The sequence below is a fragment of the Podarcis filfolensis genome, assembly GCF_964270895.1.
Source record: "Podarcis filfolensis genome assembly, chromosome: Z".
In the NCBI taxonomy this organism is placed as follows: Eukaryota; Metazoa; Chordata; class Lepidosauria; order Squamata; family Lacertidae; genus Podarcis; species Podarcis filfolensis.
The window spans coordinates 46,517,076-46,539,587 of record NC_139617.1 but is presented as its reverse complement, the minus strand read 5'-3'; the positions used below and the strand labels follow the sequence as shown (position 1 = coordinate 46,539,587).

The 22,512-nt window shown below is 46.6% G+C and overlaps 1 protein-coding gene across 1 annotated transcript in view; it reads left to right on the top strand.

The window, feature by feature from the left end:
• FPGS (folylpolyglutamate synthase) overlaps positions 1 to 22,512 on the top strand; it is a 49,474-nt gene that overhangs the window by 5,529 nt on the left and 21,433 nt on the right. The window contains 9 exon segments of the mRNA XM_083597320.1: positions 4,988 to 5,116; positions 5,314 to 5,367; positions 13,882 to 13,946; positions 15,695 to 15,809; positions 16,756 to 16,833; positions 18,374 to 18,435; positions 19,412 to 19,514; positions 20,707 to 20,784; positions 21,518 to 21,665. Coding sequence (XP_083453446.1) covers positions 4,988 to 5,116; positions 5,314 to 5,367; positions 13,882 to 13,946; positions 15,695 to 15,809; positions 16,756 to 16,833; positions 18,374 to 18,435; positions 19,412 to 19,514; positions 20,707 to 20,784; positions 21,518 to 21,665 — 832 coding nt within the window.

Below are 22,512 nucleotides of genomic sequence, written 5' to 3'. Positions count from 1 at the left end.
TTGTTTTTAGAAGTCTTAAAAAAGTCTTTAAAATTATTAATGCTCTGGTTGCCACCTGGGGCTCCTTCAGAAGGAGCAGGATAAAAATGGAATAAATAATAATAAATACATAATGTGTGCTTGGGGCCTGAGATCTTTGTGCCCATTTTACATAGCTGGCTGCGTTGCCTGATAAATTTCAAGTTTCACATAATTGGTTTTTGTTTTTGTTTTGTAAAGGACATGGGCGTGGAGGAACAGACTCTAAAAGAGCCATTATCAACCTGATACGATCTTGTGTACATTAAATGTCGTCATATAAGCTAAGTAAGAAAGAATAAGGTAGACAGGTTGTTTAGTTTGATGGTTCATTTTTAGTTGCATCCTCACCTGTGCATCAGTGCAAATGTAAATCAGTGTGTGTTATTCCGTGGGGCCTCTTAAACTTGACGCAGCAGCACCCTGGCCCTCAGCATGCCCTCATCTGAGGTGAAACTCAAAACCCAACGTCCGCTGTACTAAATCTAGCTGTTTCTTTATTAGGCCACGCCAGCTGATCATAACCTATAATTTGGAGGTGGGAGGAGAGATAAGAAGGAAAACAGGAGAACACTACACTAGTGACATGTTGTGAAGGAGCAGTTGGCTGCTGCTTGGTTGCGTAGGGCGTGCAGGGGGGGAGTAATAGCTTCCCCCAGAATTCAGGAAGTTTCCTTATCCTGAGTCGGACCACTGACAGTCTAGCCTAGTGGCTGGCAATGGCTCTCTGGAGTTTCAGGCAGGGACTGGCCGGGGCCTTACGCCTGGAAGCAGATGCTCCACCACTGAGCTATGGCCCTTCACTTAAAGAGAAAATAAAATTCCAGCCCTCTTGCTTCTGTATGGGTTGAAGCTGCCATATGCTGAGCCAGGGCATTTGTTCCATCTAGCTCAGCATAGTCTATACCAGCCTTTCTCAACCTGCGGGTCCCCAGATGTTGTTGAACTACAACTCCCATCACTCCTAGCTAGCAAGGCCAGAGCTCAGGGATGATGGGAGTTGTAGTCCAACAACATCTGGGGACCCACAGCTTGAGAAACGCTGGTCTACACCATGGGTAGGCAAACTAGGGTCCAGGGGCAGGATCCGGCCCAGTCGCCTTCTAAATCCGGCTCGCGGACAGTCCGGTAACCAGCGTGTTTTTACATGACTAGAATGTGTCCTTTTATTTAAAATGCATCTCTGGGTTATTTGTGGGGCATAGGAATTTGTTCATTTCCTCCCCAAAAATATAGTCTGGCCCCCCCACAAGGTCTGATGGACAGTGGACTGGCCCCCTGCTGAAAATGTTTGCTGAATCCTGGTCTACACTGACCAGCAGCTCTCCAGAGCTTAAGGCAAGGGATTTCCACAGCCCTACCTTGAGAGTCCAGTAATTGGACATGGGTCCTTTTGCCTGCAATGCCTTTCTACTGAGCGCACAGTCCGACCACTTTCAAGTGTAGCGCGGGAATAGCCTGATCTCCACCTCGCCTCGTGAGCTCAGCGTGCGTATAGTAATCCCACAGCCCTATGCCAGCAAGTACAGTATCTCACATACAAGGCAAATGAGGAAGTCGCTTATTATAGCAGTGGACAGCCTCGTTACCCACCAGCTTGTAGCAGAGATATGCAGCCTATTTTTGAGCATGCTACTATCCCTGTCCACTTAAATTGCTTTTCTGCAGAAAGTAGGCAAGAAACTTGTTTCCCTCCAAGGTAAAAGGTAAAGGACGGTTAAGTCCAGTCAAAGGCGACTATGGGGTTGTGGCGCTCATCTTCCTTTAAGGCTGAGGGAGCCGGCGTTTGTCCACAGACAGCTTTCCGGGTCATGTGGCCAGCAGGACTAAACCGCTACTGGCGCAACGGAACACCGAAACCAGAGCAGGGGCACAGTTACCCCATCAGGACCAGGGAGTCCTCCACACCAGCCCACCCTCTGTCCCCCCAAAACAGTACTTCTGTCTTGTCAGGATTCAACCTCAATCTGTTAGCTGCTATCAATCCGCCAACTGCCTCCAGACACACAGGACCTTCACCGCCTTCCCTGGTTCTGATTTAAAGGCGAGGTAGAGCTGGGTATCATCCACATACTGATGAACACCCAGCCCAAATCCCCTGATGATCTCTCCCAGCGTCTTCATGTAGATGTTAAAAAGCATGGGGGAGAGGACGAAACCTGAGGCACCCCACACAAGTGAGAGCCAAGGGGTCTGAACACTTATCCCCCAACACCATGTTCTGGACACAGCCCAGGAGGAAGGAGCGGAACCACTGCAAAACACTGCTCCCTGCCCCTGTAGATGGTCCAGAAGGATGTTATGGTTGATGGTATCAAAAGCTGCTGAGAGATCCAGCAGAACGAGGAAACAGCTTTCACCCTTGTCCCTAGCCCGCCGGAGATCATCGACCAGCGTGACCAAGGCAGTCTTATCTGGATCAAGCTTTGCTGGCTCTCTTCCAGTCCATTACCATTTAACTTTTAAGATGGCAAATTTAAGATGATCTTGGCATTCATGTGGGAGGAGGTAGTTCTCTGGGGAAACTGACCTCCCAGCTGTTGTCAGACTACAACTCCCAGCATCTTTAGCAATGCTGGCAGGGGCTGATGGGAGTTGGAGTTGGGGCTGATTTTCTACCCCTGGTGTACACCATTTTGACAGAAAAGGAAGCTGTACTATGAACATTTTAAGTCATTTTCAGGCGTATTAAAAGGACAGAATGAATAGCTAGCTGAGCTTTCCTTCTGGTCCACCTGGGGGCAGTTATTGAACACCACCTTCTTCATGGAGTTTGTTCACCATAATTTCTGAATCCCACTACAAATCTCAGCATCAGGCAAGCCATTCCCCCTCAGGATCTTGGCCCCAGGTGTAATAATAGTCCTGACCTACCTTACAGGGCTCTTTGTAAGAATTAATGTGGAAAAGCCTGTGAAGCACTTTTGAGGACTTTGGGAGGCAGCTGTGTAATACATAGCATATAATAACATGTAGCTACCTCCCAATGATAATCCTTACAAAAGCCCTGTAAGGTAATGTTTATTAAATGTTCAGCCATGTAAAGTGTCTCCAGGCAACTTACAAAACTTAAAAAAGCATAAAGCATAGCATAAAAGTATGTTTTTTTGGGGGGCCCATATATTACAATAAAAAGCATACAAAAATCTGCAAATCGTGCCCTGTAAAACAGAAGAAAAACTTGGGTAGCAAAACAGCTTGGATCCGTTTACTCATGAGATTTCCTTACCCCACCTGTGCCCACTTTGTACAGTGGAATTGGTATGGCTACAGGGGCCAAACAACACCCGTCTTTCAATCGCTTAGTGTGGCAGTGACAACACTGTGGAACTCCTGGCCTATTGAATTCAAGCAGGAGCGTTCACTGTACTCTTTTTTGTGCTTGCCAAGCCTACCTGGATGCTTAGAAAGTAGAAGTAATTTTAATCTGTTTTAGTATTTTAATTTCTGTATACTTTTTAAGGTTTGGTTGTGTTTTTTTCTTAATTTTACTTTTTTTTGTAAATGGCTTTGAGGGTTTGTTTGTTTTTTTGTACAATCAAGTGGTGTATAAATCTTATGAAATAAATACGTAATAAATTAAACACATCCTGCAAAAATCTTCACAACTCTTCCAAAGTGCCTTAGAGGGAAGATAAAAGTTTTGTCTTCGGTCAGGGTCTCCTCTCTGATGCTTCTCTTCATCATAGCTGTCAACGTTTCCCTTTTTTAAAGACAATGACAATAAATTTATCTTAATCTTAATCTTAAAGGGAAATTCCCTTATTCCGAATAGGATTCCTTGCAAGAAAAGGGAAAAGTTGACAGCTATGCTCTTGATTTCTTCTTCCTCCTCCCAGTCATAAGATTACTTAGCTGCCTTTTAAAATGTGTCTTCATTTTGTTCACATTAGCAGCTTTGCTAATAGCCACTGGGTTAGTATCTTTTTGCTGAGACCCCAGCTCCTTGCTCTTTGACTGCTCTGTGGCCTGAGTTCATTGATGGCTGTGTTGACAATGTGCCAGCTTCCCTCACTGCCCTTTCAGTTTGCTTGGTAGAGGCAGGAAGAGCCTGTACTTTTTTCTGTTTCTGGGGTGTTTTTTTTAATGTGCTTTCAGTTAACTAGTGCTTTACGCCCCTAGACATGTGATTGAGCTGTTGAGGAAGAGGCACATGTGTCATAAGCTACAGGAAGGTCATTATCTTGTTTGTTGGGGGGGGTAAACACTGACCACGTGCATGGAACTACTGGTGCGTTCAGAGGAGCAAGGAAGGCAGACTCCTCTCTCAAGAGGGATAGGGTGCGGATTCTCCAGCGGACCTGCCGCCTGTGGCAGAATTCAGACATGAAAAGGCAGAGGACCAGCCGGAAAGCAGGCGTTAAGAAAAGAGGTTCCTGTCCTCCTGTCCCCTGCTTTCTTGCAGCCACTGGAGTGCGCAGTGAGAATCTGGAACCGTGGACAGGGGCATCACAATTCGAGGTTTATTTTTGGAATGGGGCAGAGAGGAGATTGTTAGCATTGACCTGGAGTGGTTGATTTCTTGTTTTCCATAACAGAAGGCTGAAAAACAGGTCTTGCGTTCAGGCACTAGCCTGGTTGCAATAGCCAACAAGGAATTGTGTGCAGGCGAGTGAGTGGGTTGGTGGAGCAAAGGTGGGGTGCTCTGATACCCTTCTGGTGGGCTATAGCTCAGTGGGTAGGGCATGTGCTTTGCTTGTAGTAGGTTCAGTCCTTGGGATCATTAGGGAGGGCTGGGAACACCCTAGAGAGCATCTGCCAGGCAGCGTAGACAACTCTGAGGTAAATGAACCCTGTGGTCTCTGTACAAGTCAGTTCCCTCTGTTCCTGTGGAAGAAGGAGTAGTGCTTTTCCTTCCTCCTCAGCCAGACAGTCAACTGTCTTTGCAGGCTAGTAACTGCTGTGTGGTTATTTACAAGGCTGACCAAAAGGGGGGAAGCAATTAACCACTGCCTCATATGCCTTCTAGGATGCCATTCGGACTCTGAATACGCTCCAGACGAACGCCAGCTACCTGGAACAAGTGAAACGGGAGCGAGGAGACCCCCAGGCACAACTGGAAGCCATGAAAGGTTTTTTGGAACGAAGTGGATTGAAGGTGAGGAGGTTGGGAAGCTTGTGGGAGGCCCCTGGCCGTGATGCGATGCAGTCTTGATTTTTCTGGGGTTAGTGATGGGATGGGGGAGAGGGAGGGCTGTCTATTAGCAGCCATTCCTGCCTGCACTGATGAGGTGGGGCGGCGGGCGAGTACCAGAACAGCTAAACTGAAAGGTTCATTCACTTTTTCTCCGGCAGGTCGAAGACCTGGATCAACTGAACATCATTCACGTCACTGGGACGAAGGGCAAGGTGAAAGGGGTTGCAGGGGGGAAGCAATACCTGGAATAGCTCCAAAGGCCTTGACACATGGGGGAAATGTGGGGCAGTTTGCTGTGGGGAATTGAGAGTGCTCAGTTCCAGAGTGTTTGAATGACGTATGGCTTGGCGATGTATCAGTATTGTTCAAAACCAGTCTGAAGTCCACCTCGTGGTAATGGTTTCATAGTATTTGATGTGGTGATATATCGTGAATCACAATGCGTGCATGTGCTATGCAAAAATCACGATGTGGGAAAAACCGTGGGTTTGGTCATTGCTCCTCTCCTCATTCCTGCTGCCCCTCATCTCTCCTCTGCCTCCTGCAGCGAATCACAAGAGCAGGTGCTGAGGAAAGCAGCCTACCTGGGAACTTTCCTCATGAGCTTCTTGTTTTAAGTGCAGGCGCCAAGCTGGTAGGCGGTTGAGGGAGACACAGCTCCAAGCTTCTTGCTGGGAGTCCCTTTCCTTCCTCTGAGAGCCAGCATGGTGTAGTGGTTAAGAGCGGTAGTCTCGTAATCTGGTGAACCGGGTTCGCGTCTCCGCTCCTCCACCTGCAGCTGCTGGGTGACCTTGGGCCAGTCACACTTCTCTGAAGTCTCTCAGCCCCACTCACCTCACAGAGTGTTTGTTGTGGGGGAGGAAGGGAAAGGAGATGGTTAGCCGCTTTGAGACTCCTTCGGGTAGTGATAAAGTGGGATATCAAATCTAAATTATTCTTCCTCCTCCTCCTCTTCTTCTTCTTCTTCTTCTTCTTCTTCTTCTTCTTCTTCTTCTTCTTCCTTCTTTGGGCTGTCTCTGCCTGCCCCCAAGACCCTGACACCGGAGCCATACCGGGGTCCTCACAAGTGCAGCAAGCCCTTTCGGCCTCGCCTCCCCAGCCCCCCCCCCAGTTGTTGCCCAGCCCTGACATTTGAACTGCTGCAGCTGGGGCTCTCTTGGAAGCTGCTGCTAGTCCCGTGGAAAAATAAACTGGGTTATTTACTTCTGAGTTAAAGAAAATAAAAATAAACCTTGCCCTCTTTTTAAGCTTCTTTAACAACAACAACAACTGTTGTTGTTATTATTATTATAATAATATTTGTACCCCACTCATCTGAATGAGTTGCCCCAGCCCCTCTAGGTGGCTTCCAAGAAATATAAAAGCATAATCAAACATTAAAAAGCTTCCCTATACAGGACTGCCTTCAAATGTCTTGACATATGACAGGAGGGCGTTCCTAGGGAGGTCGCCATTACCGAGAAGGCCCTCTGCCTAGTTCCCTGTAACCTCACTTCTCACAGAGAAGGTTCTCAGAGCTATATCCAGTGTCCAGGCTAAGCAACAGGGATGGAAAAGCTCCTTCAAGTATACTGGGTTGAGGCCATTTAGGGCTTTACAGGTCAACACCAACACTTGTTGTGCTGAGATACGTACTGGGAGCCAGTGCAGATCCTCTGGAACCCGTGTTATATGGTCCCAGCGGCCGCTCCCAGTCACCAGTGTAGCTGCCACATTCTGGATTAGTTATAGTTTCCAAGTCATCTTCAAAGTTAGCTCCACATAGAGCATGTTGTGGTAGTCCAAGTCGGAGATAACCAGAACATGTACCACTCTGGCAAGACAGTGCACAGGAAGATAGGGTTGCAGCTGGTGTACCAAATGGAACTAGTAGACAACTGCCCTGGATACAAAATTGACCTGCATCTCCATGGACAGTTGTGCATCTAAAAAGACCCTCAGATTGTGCACCTGGTCCTTCAGAGGCATAGTTACCCCATTCATGACCAGGGCATTTCCCACACTGGCCCTCCTCCGTCCCCCAATACTTCTGTCTTGTCGGGATTCCACCTCATTATATTGACTGCCATCCATCGCCCAATTGTCTCCAGATACCCACACAGGATGTTCACTGCCTTCACTGGTTCTGATTTATATGAGAGGTAATAATAATAATAATAATAATAATAATAATAATAATAATAATTTTTATTTATACCCCGCCCTCCCCAGCCAAGGCCAGGCTCAGTGCGGCTAACAAGCAATAATAAAAACAAGCTGAATGAATACAACTTAAAAACAAGATTAAAATACAACAATTAAAATATTGAAACATTAAAATATTACAATGCAGCCTCATCACAGGAGGAGAAAGGAAAAAGAAAAAAGAAAGGGGGGGGAATCAAATTGGCTCCAAGCCAAAGGCCAGGCAAAACAACTCTGTCTTACAGGCCCTGCGGAAAGAAATCAGATCCTGCAGGGCCCTGGTCTCATGAGACAGAGCGTTCCACCAGGCCGGAGCCAGTGTTGAAAAGGCCCTGGCTCTGGTTGAAGCTAATCTAACTTCCTTAGGGCCCGGGACCACTAGGGTGTTGCTATTTATGGACCTTGAGGCTCTCTGTGGGGCATATCGGGAGAGGCGGTCCCGTAGGTACGAGGGTCCTAGGCCGTGAAGGGCTTTAAAGGTCAAAACCAGCACCTTAAATCTGACCCTGTACTCCACCGGGAGCCAGTGCAGCTGGAAAAGCACTGGGTGAATATGCTCCCATGGCAGAGACCCCGTGAAGAGCCTCGCTGCTACATTCTGCACCCGCTGGAGTTTCTGGGACAGCTTCAAGGGCAGCCCCGCGTAGAGCGAATTACAGTAGTCAAGCCTGGAGGTGACCGTTGCATGGATCACTGTGGCCAGGTCGGGGCGGGAAAGGTAAGGGACCAACTGCTTGATGCGGCGAAGGTGGAAAAATGTCGTCTTGGCTGTTGCTGTAACCTGCACCTCCATGGAAAGGGAGGCATCAAGGATTACACCCAAACTCTTAACAGAAGGCAATGGCACTAATTGGGCCCCTGCAAGAAAAGGGAGTTGGTCCCTCATCCCCATGCCATCCCAACCCAGCCATAGGACCTCTGTCTTCGAAGGATTTAGTTTCAATCGGCTGCCATGAAATAATAACAATAATAATAATAATTTATTATTTATACCCCGCCCATCTGGCTGGGCCTCCCCAGCCGCTCTGGGCGGCTTCCATAGAAACCAAAAATACAGTAAAATATCACACGTTAAAAACTTCCCTGAACAGGGCTGCCTTAAGATGTCTTCTGAATGTCAGGTAGTTGTTTATCGCTTTGACATCTGCTGGAAGGGCGTTCCACAGGGCGGGCGCCACTACCGAGAAGGCGCTCTGCCTGGTTCCCTGTAGCTTTGTTTCTCGCAATGAGGGAACCGCCAGAAGGCCCTCGGCGCTGGACCTCAGCGTCCGGGCAGAATGAAACCATCCAGCCACAGCTTCCAAGCATCTGGTCAGTGTGTCCGGGGCCGAGTCAGTGTGGCCATCCATCAGCAGATAGAGCTGAGTGTCATCAGCCTATTGGTGACAGCCCAGCCCCAACCCCCAGATTATCTCTGTCCACGGCTTCATATAAATACTAAGAAGCATGCAGGAGAGGACAGAGCCCTATGGCACCCCACAAGTGAATGCCCAGGAGTCCAAACATTGACCCCCAACACCACTTTATGGACACAACCCAAGAGGAAGGAGTGGAACTACTGCATAACAGTGCCCTCAGCTCCCAACCTGCCTAGATGGTCCAGAAGGATGCCATGGTCATTGGTATCAAAGCCGCTGAGAGATCCAGTGGAACGAGGAAACAGCTTTCACCCTTGTCCGTAGCCCGCCAGAGATCATCGACCAGCAGGACCAAGACGGTTTCCATTCTGTGATGGGGCCTGAATCCCGAATGGAAGGGATCCAAATGGTCCACATCCTCCAGACATACCTGGAGTTGTTCAGGGACCACACAATCATCTTGCCTAGGAATGAAAGATGGGATTGGGCAATAATTGGCTACAAATCACCTGAAAGAGTCTCCTAGTACTGTTTTCTGCAGATGCAGTAGAGGTGGTGAAGAAGGTCCTCTTCACCATCACTATCTCCACTTGGTAGGCTAGATATTGAGCTCTAACCTATGTTTGGTCCGATTTGGAATGTGTTTTTCTTCACTGGCCCTCTAGCCATCTCAATGATTGTTTCATTGCCTTCAGCTCCGGGGGAAACCACAGGGCCTTCCAGGCTCCATGCAATCAGAGGACACTTCAGAGCCAGACAGTTTGCATTCCAGTGTGCCACCAGGGAATCAACTAAAAGGCAATCAGCATGGGATAATACATCCCCTACCACTCTCTGGGAGCCATTTGGGTCCATTAAGTAACAGGGATGGACCATTTGAATTGGTCTCACCTCTCTGTGTAGGGGAAGGGTCGCGGAGAAGTCCAGTTGCACCAGGAAGTTCTCTGACCATGGCACTTCTTTTGTTCCACTGGAACTTAGTGTCAGATCACTCACGTCCACAGAGGTAAAAACACCTAATCTAAGGCATGTCCATGGCTATGAGTCAGGCCAAATTTATTCAGGAACATCCCCATGGAGGCTATGCTTTACACAAAGTCCTGAAAGGTTCCTTGTAAGGTTATGTCGGCATGGATGTTAAAATCCCCCAGGACAACCAAACTAGGTGTCTCCAGGAGAACATGTGTCATCACCCGAGGCAGCTCTGGCAGGGAATCCTTGGTGCAGCAGGGAGGTCGGTCCACAATAGGAATGCTGTTCTGCTCCTATTGCCTAAGTTCTAGAACATGCACTCAGAAAACTGGGTCTCTCTCCCTAATAGGACACCTGATAATAACTAATAACTTCCTAAAAATCACTGCCACCCCCCTTCCCACTCACATGCCCTGGGTTGCTGTGCATAAGAGAAACCTGGTAGACAAGCAGGAGCAAGAACATCTGCTTTGTCTAACCAAGTTTCTGTTATACATCCCAGGTCAACTCCTCCATCCATGTTCAAATTATGGATGGCAGTGGTCTTATGAATCTTTGACCTGGCATTGCACAGCAGTACCTTAAGGTCATGTGGGACACCCTTGTTGATACCTGCATCCTTCTGGTCAGGAGCAGACCTGGAGGCAATGACTAAACCTGCCTCCTTGGTAATGACATGGTCTGGCCCTTGAGCAACTTCTCCTCCTGCCCCGATCACTGAGATTGGGTATTCCAATGCATCTCCGCTGTGGAACCTTCCCCAGACATGTTGGCTAGGACCCACTCTTGGGACAGCCCTGTCCCTCTCCCCTTAAATAACTTTTATAATTTAACTAACATAAATGACTAAGTTAAAAATACAAATACAAACTAACATATGAGCATTTCACAATTACCCCCACCCCAAGAAATGCACCCCCCATTAAAACTATACATTAAAACAATTGAAACAATTAAAAACAGTTTAAAATATTTCACAGCCAATGGCTCCTTCCTCCCTTCTCCCCTTCTGTGTTTGTGTCTCCCTCGTGTCTATTAGGGAACATTTTTTCACCTTACCTTTGATATCTATGCTACTAATTACTTCTACAGCTTTAATTTTTTTGAAAATGTGCTAATTTACAAGTTACCTGTATTATAAAACAACAGCCGTAGCAATATGTTAAAGGGAAGTTAAATTTTGTAAGTTTTAGACCCCTAAGTAGTAGCAGTGCTAGGAGATTACCCAGTTTGTCTCTACAGAGCTCCATCCTTATTTCAGACATTGTTCTGTATTGGTATATCGCAATGTTTAGCTGTTGATATACCACGATCCTGAAACCAGACATCGCCCAGCCCTCATGCAGCCCTTTTCATTTCTGGCCTCTGTGTACGTCAGATGCTCATTTCAGTCTGTCGATCTCCACGCCGTTTCAAGTAGCAGAACCTTCTCTGTTATCTAGGAGAGTGCAATACAAGCCCTGCTTTTCCTGTAGATACTTAATGCTGTTTCCAGTCCACCATTCTCTTCTCATTTTTACATAGCGCTATGCTGTTTCAGCCACCTAAAAATCCTAACTGCACCTCTAGTGGTGGAGCCCCAGAATTGTACAAAAAGGTACAATGGAACTAGTGCGCTTTATTGTGGTTCTTCTAAAGATGGTTTCTGAGAAACGAAGGTGTCCTTCAGCTGTGGGCTTTTAGGGGCTTCTGTTTTCTTACCTCAGGAGAGCCATCCCTTATCTCACTTTAACCAACACCTGTCTCTCATGTGGAAGGGGTTTGTGAAGACGGAACAATCCTTACTCCCTGGACAGAAGCAGCGGGAGGGGAGCGGGGTGCATGCATTTCACTCTGCTATTTTGCTGCAAGTGTATTGCGTCTCCTAAGGACGGACGGAGGGCTCTGGGACCCTGCAGCTTCCTTCCCAAAGCCAGGCGCCTTGCTTAGCCGCAGTGCGGGATTTGGAGTAATCCACTTTCTCTGCATATGTTGCTGACGTAAGGTGGTGTGAAATTGAGACGCTCCAGTTGGGGGCGCCAAATACTGGCCTCCACAGGCGCCATTTTATGAAGATTACAAAGGCCCTTCCATTTTGTTTGGCCTTGGGAGGACCACACAAGGGCTCTGGGATGCTGTCAGAGCCCTGACACCACCTTCCCAAAGTCGGAAGTGGTGTTGAGGTGCTGCAAAATTGAGAAGATCCACTTGGGGGCGCCAAATATTGGCCTCCACAGGCGCCATTTTATGGAAGATTACAAAGGCCCTTCCATTTTGTTTGGACTTGGGAGGATGGCACAAGGGCTCTGGGATGCTGTCAGAGCCCTGACACCACCTTCCCAATGCCGGGGCACCAAATATTGGCCTCCACAGGACGCCATTTTATGGAAGATTACAAAGGCCCTACCATTTGGTTTGGCCTTGGGAGGACAGCGCAAGGGCTCTGGGATGCTGTCAGAGCCCTGGCACCACCTTCCCAAAGCCGGAGTGCCAAATATTGGCCTCCATAGGACGCCATTTTATGGAGGATTACAAAGGCCCTTCCATTTTGTTTGGCCTTGGGAGGACGACTCTAGGGCTCTGGGATGCTACCAGAGCCCTGGCACCGCCTCCCTCAAGCTGAAAGTGGTGCTGAGATGCCGCAAAATTGAGAAGATGCATAACTGTGAGGATCCACTTGGAGGCGCCAAATATTGGCCTCACAGGGTCAATTTTATGGAAAATTACAAAATCCCTTTTGTCTGGTTTTGGGAAGGCGTCACAAGGGCTCTTCACAGAGCCAGGCGGATTCGGCACTTTGGAACTTTTCCTATACAAGGGCTATACAGGAAAGCTTTTATGAAAGATTATTTTGTCTGTGTCTCCCTCATGTCTATGCCCCCCCCCCCTTGGTATGTTTCCCATTTTCTTCCCATTACGCTTGAACTCTCCTCAGTTCTCCCCTAGCCCTTCTGCTTTCTCACACATTTGTTCCTGAACCCTATGCTGCTTTATGGGCTTCCCCCGCTTCCCTTCTCTTCCCTCCCAACCACCCCCACTAGCGATTACACAGGGTTGGGGGGAGTGTTTTTTGTTTTTATTTTTCTTGTGTTTATGTTGTTGGTTTCCCCTGAATAGCTTCCCTTCATATTACAAAGCAAGCCTTTATTAAAAAGTAGGTTACCTCCTTGTTATAGAGTTCCATTCTTATTTCAGACATCGTGATACGTTGGTATATAACGATGTTTAGCTGGTTATATATCGCAATGTTGAAAACCAAACATCGCGCAGCCGTAGTCTGAAGAGCTGACTCAGCCTGGCTTTTCTGTGTGATTGGATGCAGACCTGGATTTATTCATTAGTGTGTATATACAAGGGGTAGCTAATGTGACACCACCGGATACTGCTAAAATACAACTCACCTCAGTCCCAACCAGCATGTCTAACCATCAACATCTGGAGGACACCATGTTGACTATCTCTGATATACATGGACACAAAACATGCTCTTTTAATCTAGACACGGTTTTTTAAGAAATGCCGTTCTTAAGCAAAACGTTCTAAACATTTTTAGTGCTTCTAGTTTTTCCAGTTGTGTTTATGGTTTATGGTTAGGGTGCCAAAAGGGCAGGATATAATATTGTTGCTATGTATTGTATTTCTTGCCAGCCCTTCACCAGAATCACATTATTATTATTATTATTATTATTATTATTATTATTATTATTATTTCCTGGGCTACCCATTGTTTGGTCCTGGGCAAAATCTTTATCTCTCTCAGTTCTCCAACTGTAAAATGGGAATAATATCCTTTTTCTTGTGAAGGAGGAACAAAAGGAAGAGTTCATGAATGGAAAAACACCAGATATGTCCTAGAAAGGTTGGGTGGTTAGAAAACATCTAGATGGTGCTTGATTTGCAGGCTTTAACCTGGCCAGATGGTTCACAGTTTTCTCACTCCCCCCTCCCCCCCCACAGTGTAAGTTAATGAGCAATTCTAAATGAACCCCCATTTGAATGAGTAGCTATGTACATGTATTACTTGGGCTCCTGTGTCAAATCACCTGAGTTGTCTTGGGCAGCAATTTTGTCCAGATTCCCCTTGCCAGACAGATGTGTCCCTGTCCCGATTTCTTTTTTAACCAGCCGCGTGTGGGTAGAACTTGAGCCTGCCTTCCTGCTAGAAGAAGGGACACCCTCCCTTCTTGCCTTTGTCCGCTTGGTAATTTCTTTCCCGCTTTTCTCCCACCTCAGGGTTCAGCATGTGCCTTCACAGAACGCATTCTTCGCAACTATGGCTTAAAGACTGGTTTCTACAGGTAGGTGCTGCTGAGTTGAGGGCTGGGCTGGCTAGGCGTCTCTTGGTTCACATTCCCACCATACATTAAAAGCACTATGATACCAGTTTTAAACAGCCATTGCTTCCACCCCACAAAAAAAGAATGCAGGGGACTGTAATTCGTCAAGGGTGATGAGAGTTGTAGAAATTAAGTGGTTTCCAGCTGTAATGCTTTAAGAATATGGAAAAAGGGTTATAAATAGGTAAAAACATAATTAAAATGATGTTGGATTGGAAATAAGTGATTAGCAACAAAGTTAATAAGAATATGCAAAAATGAATTGATAATGGATGAAAATACTGAGTTATAAAATGTTAAGTTACAGAGATAAGATAAATGAAAGAAGGTAAGGATTTGCTGATTTGATTATTTAAATGGGAATACAAGAAGGGGAGGTGAGAGGAAGTCAAAGAAACAAGCAAATGAGTTTTAAGTTATGAAAAATGGAATTGTTTTTAATTTTTCTTATTTTTTCTGTGTGTTTATTCCTATTTTTTTTGTTTCTTTTATTATGTGTTTTTGTATATTTGTTTTTGTAAAACCTTAATAAATATTTCTCAAAAAAAAAAAGAGAGAGTTGTTAGGAGGTCTCTATTCCCCCTCAAAGCTGCAATTCCAAGGATTCCCTGGGAAGAGGGGTTGATCATTAAACCACTCTGGGAATCATAGTTTTGTTAATTTTGTCAATTCTGTGACACAGGTCAATTCTGTGTCCAGGGCAGCTGTTTATCAGCTCCATCTGGTACGCAGGCTGAGACCCTACCTGCCCACTGTCTGTCTCACCAGAGTGGTGCATGCTCTGGTTATCTTTCGCTTGGACTACTGCAATGCGCTCTATGTGGGGCTACCTTTGAAGGTGACCCGGAAACTACAATTAGTCCAGAATGGGGCAGCTAGACTGGTGACTGGGAGCGGCTGCCAAGACCATATAACACCGGTCTTGAAAGACCTACACTGGCTCCCAGTATGTTTCCGAGCACAATTCAGAGTGTTGGTGCTGACCTTTAAAGCCCTAAACGGCCTCGGTCCAGTATACCTGAAGGAGCGTCTCCACCTCCATCGTTCTGCCCGGACACTGAGGTCCATCTCCAAGGGCCTTCTGGTGGTTCCCTCCATGCGAGAAGCAAAGCTACAGGGAACCAGGCAGAGGGCCTTCTCGGTAGTGGCACCCGCCCTGTGGAACGCCTTCCCACCAGATGTCAAAGAGAAAAAAACTACCAAACTTTTAGAAGAAATCTAAAGGCAGCCCTGTTTAGGGAAGCTTTTAATGTTTAATAGGTTATTGTATTTTAGTGTTTTGTTGGAAGCCGCCCAGAGTGGCTGGGGGGACCCAGCCAGATGAGCGGGGTATAAATAATATATTATTATTATTATTATTATCATAGTTTTGTTAAGGGAGCAGGTGTGACAGCATGTGCAGTGGCTGTGCTGAGACTGGGATGGGATAGGACAGTGCCAACCGGGGCGGAGGGGAGCTTTGGGGGTGGCAGCTGATATAGATGTGCATCCTTTCACACCCATTACCAACTTGTTGCTGCTTTGCATCCTGGCGTGTGACAGCACTGCTGCAGCCACAGGGGTGCCCCACCTCGGGCCTCAGCTGCCCTTCACCAATGTTTGTAGGAGAGACAATGCAGCAGGGCATGCAGTGATATCTAGGCTCTACTTGATGGGTTCACACAGAGTCTAGGGCTTAATCCTCTCTGTCTGTCTGTTTCTCTCCAAAGTTCTCCACATCTGGTTCAAGTACGCGAGAGGATCCGGATTAATGGGCAGCCCATCAGCAAGGAGCTGTTCAGCAAGTACTTCTGGCAGGTGTATAATCGGTTGGAGGAGAGCAAGGTGAGTGCAGCAGAATCTGTTCGCCACCAGTGTTGCAATGTGCGGGGCTCCTGTTCACTGTCCCTGATGGCCAGCAATGGCCTTTTCCAAGAATCTCCCATTCCATTACCAGACTGCCAAGTCGGTTATCATTCTCTGGCTGCTGATCATGCATAGTCTTTCTGGGCCTGTTTTGGGGTGGTTTCAAGAGAGTGTTGGGGGTTTCCTGTGGTACTGCTGCAAACCTTGGGGGTTCCCCAGGTCTGCTGATCCACTTTGTCTTGTGCATGGATGGTGGTGTTTAGGCTACATCATCAACGGCACTCACAGCATGAATGTTAGAAATAGAAGGAATGATAAGGCAAAATGATGGTTTTCCATTAGTAGATTTCTGCCTAGAGTTGTAATTTTGTGGGTTCAGAGCTGTCACTTTTGCCATTTTGTATATATTTTAAAAATTATCTTGGTTTATTTGTTTAAAACATTTCTCAGCCATTTCTCTTTTTAAAAAATCAAATAAAAGTATTCAAAAGTTAGCAAAATGTTGCTATAAAGTATTTCTGGAACTGTGTTGCATAAAGTTTGAGTGAGAAAATAATTCACATAATTCTGATGTGTGATTGTTTTTGCTGTAAAAGCAAAATAAAATAGAAAGCTTTAAATATTCTATTTAAATAAAATAGAAGCTTTTGTTGTATGCTTTGATAGATTTGTGGTTGGTGGTTTATATTGACATAGCTGTATGAAAATAAAAGACTACTGTCTGGGGAAAAAAATAATTCTAGCTTTGCTGTTGGACTAAGCACAGCAGTTTGAAAGTCACTTGCACTATGGAGCCCAGAGTGCACATCTCAAGGAAACCCAGTTTGGCTGATTAATGGTGAACAAAGAGAAGCTTTGTTTTGGGGTATAGATTGCTCATTGGTGAATTGCAGTCCTCCTAACCCACAGCTTGCTTTCTCCGAAGGTTTCTGAACACCCAGCCATGCCGGCCTACTTCCGGTTCCTCACCATCATGGCTTTCCATGTCTTCTTGCAGGAAAAGGTACTCCTTGCAGACTCATTCATTAATGTTGACCAGAGTGAGACTAGGCTTAGACTTTGGGTCTAAGCCACATTGACACCATACATTTAAAGTACCATGACTCTACTTTGAAGCAGCCATGGCTTCCCCCAAGGAATTATGGGAGCTGTAGTCCATTCAAGGTGAGAATTGTTAGGAGGCCTCTATTCCTCTCACAGAGCTGCAGTTGCCTGAGTAGTTTAAAAAATCAGTCCTTCTTCACAGGGAACTCTAGGAATTGTAGCTCCCATAATTCTTTGGAGGAAGCCATGTTTAAAGTAGTATCATAGTGCTTTAAATGCATGGTGTATAGATACATTCCAGTTATGTCATCTCGGCCTTTAAGGTGCTGGAGGAAGTGGTCGTGCTTTTGGTAGGCATGCAGAAGACCCCAGGTTAGTCTTCAGGTTGGGCTGAGAGAGAGCCCTGCCAGAAATCATGGAGAAGATTGCTGCCACTCAGTGTAGACAATACTGAAATAGGTGGGACCAATAGTCTGGCTTGGTATAAGGCAGCTTCCTATGTTCCTAAGGAGCTTGGTGGCATTGCTCGCATGTCCCTTTAAAGAAAAGGAGGTGATCAGACAGATTAGTGCAGGCTTCCTCAACCTTGGCCCCTCCAGATGTTTTTGGCCTACAACTCCCATGATCCCTAGCTAGTAGGACCAGTGGTCAGGGATGATGGGAGTTGTAGGCCAAAAACATCTGGAGGGCCGAGGTTGAGGAAGCCTGGATTAGTGGAAGATAGAAGCCTGTCAATGGTTCCTAGTCGTGGTAAATGGGATTTACAGCAAAATATTGCCATTCTTCCCTGTTCCTCTCAGAAGAGTACTTCTGCCTAGGGCTTGCACAGCCTGGAACAGGAGCCTTGTTTTTATGTTTTGTCACCACAAAAGAGGGCACAGATGCATACATATTAGCAGATGCAAATATATGAGTCAGTGCAATTTTAGAGATAATGGCTGTAATTTCAATGGAAAACTCACCTTAGTGTGGAAGACTGTGAATGTGTGATTGGTTGCTTACTCTGCTGTCCAGGTGCTAACTATAGATGAACAACTTCAAGGCCCCATCCTGTTCCACCTTTGTTATCAGATTTGACTGGACAACCTTCCAATAGATGACACTTTCAAACAGAGGACTGTCCTCTGTAGAGAAGGACATGTGGCCACCCTCCTTATAGTGTTGTTCAGGTCTATCCAGTTTTCAGAGCGAGAGAAGGATAAAGGATGCCCCTCCCCTTGAGATTCCATGCTGCACTTTATGGTGCAGGGGTAACCAATATGTCACCCTCCAGAAGTTGCTGGAGACCAACTCTCACTAGTCCCGGAAGGTGTCTTTAAGACCAACCTTCCCCCAGCTTGGAGGATTTCCATAACTCTTGAACCCCCATCAGCTCCAGCCAGCATGACCCAGTGGTCAGAGACAATGGAAGCTGTAGCCCAACTCCCCCTGGAGTGTGCCTGCTCTGTGTACATGCTCTGTGTACGTACTTTGCTGATACGCACCTTTCTTCTTCCCAGGTAGACCTAGCAGTCATGGAAGTTGGCATCGGTGGTGCATATGACTGCACCAATATTATCAGGTAGGGCATGTGTGCGCGGTTTGAAATGGCCGTCATCTTCTTGGTGGGAAGTGCTAGGAATGCCATCTCATAAAAAAAAGAACATTAAGCAGTTTCTTGCTTCCCTAATGAGTGGGCACAGTTCACCAAGCAGTTTCCCACTGCTGTGTGCGCTCCATTTCTTAATTTATATTATTATTATTATTATTATTATTATTATTATTATTATTATTATTATTTATTTCCTTTCGCACCTTTTCTCCAAGGGGCTAATGATGAATGCACATCGCCCTCCCACTCCACGTTATATCCTTATAACAACCTGGTGAGGTAGGTTAGGCAGAGAGACCATTCCTGGCTCAGGTCCACCCAACTGAGGTTCATGACTGAGTGGAGATACGGCCCCAGGTCTCTCAGTCTTTTGCCCACTGCATCACACTGGCTTTCAGCATATCAGCATGTAGTTGTCGTTATGTATAATTGCTTACAGTCTTAAGGGACGTGGTACAAAAGGCAAAACAAATGTGAAGGAAGAGAAAGACAGGCAAGTTCAGTCACCAGAGTGTGACAAGATTACATAACTTAAGATGGAGAATGACTGCTGATACTAGCAGTTTTGGGAAGGGAGGAACCAAATTGGACAGTTGGTCCCATGCTAGCTGGTACACCTTTCCTCTGGTGCAACTGGGAGAAAGGCAGGCAGTTCTAGAGCCGGGTCGCCTGCCCCACATAGCACAATAGCACCAACTTGCAGGAATTGTGGGCTAGCTTGCAGCAGTCCTATTCTCATTGTATGGGCCTATCATTGTGCAAGCTACCTCAGCAAGGCATGGCGAGTAAAGGGGAGGTGGAGCACCTCTGCGTTTGCTCAAAAGAGGTGTGTGTGTGTGCGCACTTGGACCCCATTGCCTTTCACTGAGACTTGTGGTTTGGATACAGTAGAGTCCCCAAGCCCAAGGAGAGGGGATGCCTTTCTCACACCTTCTCTTCCTTGTAGGAAGCCGGTTGTGTGTGGGGTTTCCTCTCTGGGTATCGACCACACCAGCATCTTGGGTGACACCATTGAGAAGATTGCCTGGCAGAAGGGAGGCATCTTCAAGGTAAGGCCTTAATGTCCTTAGGTGAGACGTCTTTATTACGCCAGGTGAAACATGGGCAGGAAATGGATGGGGAGGGGTCTGCTGCTGTTGGGTTGCTTTTATTTAGTGGGCCTATTTTTCCGTACAAGATTATTGGTTAGCTATTCCTTGTTTCAATGCTGTTGAAGTGTTCTATCGGAATGAGAATTGAGTGGATGGAGGGATGTAGTGATTGTAAGGAGAGTGATTGTATATGTGGGGTTGCGTGTTTATATTTATTTTGTGTAGTGTGAAAGGTTTTTTGTAATTTGGATTCATGCATATTTTGTAATTCAATTTTTAAAAAAATTATAAATTGTACTTATGCTGCATTGTTTGCACATATGTCCATTTCCCTTTTTCTTATTCTTTGAATCCTATGGAAATATTGTGTTTTTAATATTCGGTTGGGAGACACCCAGAGTGGCTGGGGAAACTCAGCCAGATGGGTGGGGTATAAATAGTAGTAGTAGTAGTAGTAGTAGTAGTAGTAGTATAAGTAGTAGTAGTAGTAATAATAATAATAATAATAATAATTGTGACTTATCTATCTATGTCTATCACCATGTCATCTCTCTCTCTCTCTCTCTCTCTCTCTCTCTCTCTCTGTCTGTCTCTCTCTATACACACACACACACACACACACACACACACACACAAACTGATGTTTCACATTTGAACTGTGCAATTGTTTCAGGCCACATTTACACCATTCACACCTCTTGAGTCTGAACCTTTGAATGCTTCCCCAGCCACTCACCCCCATTGGACTTGCTTTGCCCGCGGAGTGTTTTTTCCTGGCTGGAATATATCCCTAAACTCTCATAATTCCTTTTGCTTCTGTGGATAGATGGAGGATAGAGAGGGCTCTGCAAGTGTGTGCATAAGCTAGCTTGTTGTGCACCCCTGGTATGTGGCCCTCGGGAGGGCTGTCCAGAAGGAAAGGCGGCCCTTGAGCTGAAAAATGTTTCCTATCCCTGATGTAACAGAACCTGGCTTCCCATACACCCCAGCAGCCCACACAGAATGTATGTTGGCACCTCCTGCTCAGCTTTGGCGCACTGTGCAACTTGGTGGAATATGGTCAGGCTGCATTTGGGAGCAGAAACTGTGTGTGTCCCCTTTTCTAGTGATCTGAGGCTGCTGATTTATTCTTTCTCGGCTTGCTTTTCAGCCTGGAGTGCCGGCCTTCACTGTTCCTCAGCCAGAGCGGCCCTTAGATGTCCTGCGAGAGAGAGCTGAGAAGAGCTCAGTAAGAAATCCCACAAAACACACCCTTATGTCCTTAGAGCCTCCTTCTCACAACAAGAGTCCCTCCTGGGGTGTGAAACGTGTGTTGGGGCGGGGGGATATGGAAACCTAGTTCCATGAAGAAATGCCCAAGGGAGTGGACACCTTTAGCTCGGAGAAGAGAAAACTGAGGTAAACATGGAGGTGAGCCCTCTTCCTGCGCAGCTGCCTTCACCAGCCCTGGTTTCCTCCAGATGTTTTGGACCACAACACGCACCAGCCCAGCCAGCTTTAGCCCAAAACAACAAGGGAACCAGGTTAGTGAAGGCAGCTGTACATGAAGGACTGCCATGTTTGGAATAAGGAAAGATCTTGTCTCTGGTATCACCCAGGGGAGGATAGGTAGATTTCAGGTGAGCATCTAGAAGCTTAATGACAACACCACCAGTTCAGCAATGGGACAGTGCATGTTTGCAGCAGGGGCAACGCGAAGTTAGGGTTAAAAACCACTGGTTCATGTAGGGTGTTATCCACGTGGGCAGTCCAGTTTCCTACGTGACTGGTTGGGACGGCTGGCGTGGAGTGGATAACCGGAGGGTAGAAGCCTTTGTCTTCTGCAGCCCTGTTTAGGGAAGCTTTTCATGTTGAATAGACTATTGTATTTTAATATTCTGTTGGAAGCCGCCCAGAATGGCTGGGGAAACCCAGTCAGATGGGTGGGGTGTAAATAATAAATCATTATTATTATTATGCAGTGCCACCTGTACCTGTGCCCAGACCTGGATGCCTTCGAAGAGGATGGGAAGCCTCTTCCACTGGGATTGGCAGGTGACCACCAGCGCTCCAACGCTGCCTTGGCCCTCCAGCTCTCTCACATGTGGCTTGGACAGCAGGGGTATCTGGGTGAGTGGAAGGAGTCATTTTTCACTTTTTCGGGGCGGGGCGGAGCTGTGCCCCTCAGAACAACTTCCAATCCATAACTGGAACGCTCAGGTATAAGATGGAGTAGCCATGAGAATATGTCATGGTACAATGTTGGAAAAGTATACAACTCCACTGTCGTGTCTGAATTGACTCTGTACATAGCAGCAAAGCAAGGGTGGGGATCCACAGGCCTGGGAGCAGAATGTGGCCCTCCAGGCCTTCTGTCTGGCCCTCAGCACTCTTTCTGGGACACATCCCATCCCCAGCTACATGTCTTGCAAGCCCTACCTTGCAGCCTCTTTGAAAGATTACTCTTGCCATGCTGGAATGTGTTCTTGGACTCTGATAATGTCTCTCGCTTGCCTGCATGGAAGATAGAGAATTATTATTATTATTATTATTATTATTATTATTATTATTATTATTTATACCCCGCCCATCTGGCTGGGTTTCCCCAGCCACTTTGGGCAGCTTCCAACAACATATTAAAATACAATAACCTAATAAACATTAAAAGCTTCCCTAAAGAGGGCTGCCTTCAGATGTCTTCTAAAGGTCTGATAGTTGTTTTTCTCTTTGACATCTGGTGAGAGGGCACTCCACAGGGAAGGTGCCACTACTGAGAAGGCCCTCTGCCTGGTTCCCTGTAACTTGGCTTCTTGCAGCGAGGGAACCGCCAGAAGGCCCTCGACGCTGGACCTCAGTGTCCAGGCAGAATGATGGGGGTGGAGACGCTCCTTCAGGTATACTGGACCGAGGCCTGTGCTAAGTCTTTGTAGAAACCATCATGTTGTGTTGTTCTTGCTTGTAAAAGCAGTTGGTGGCT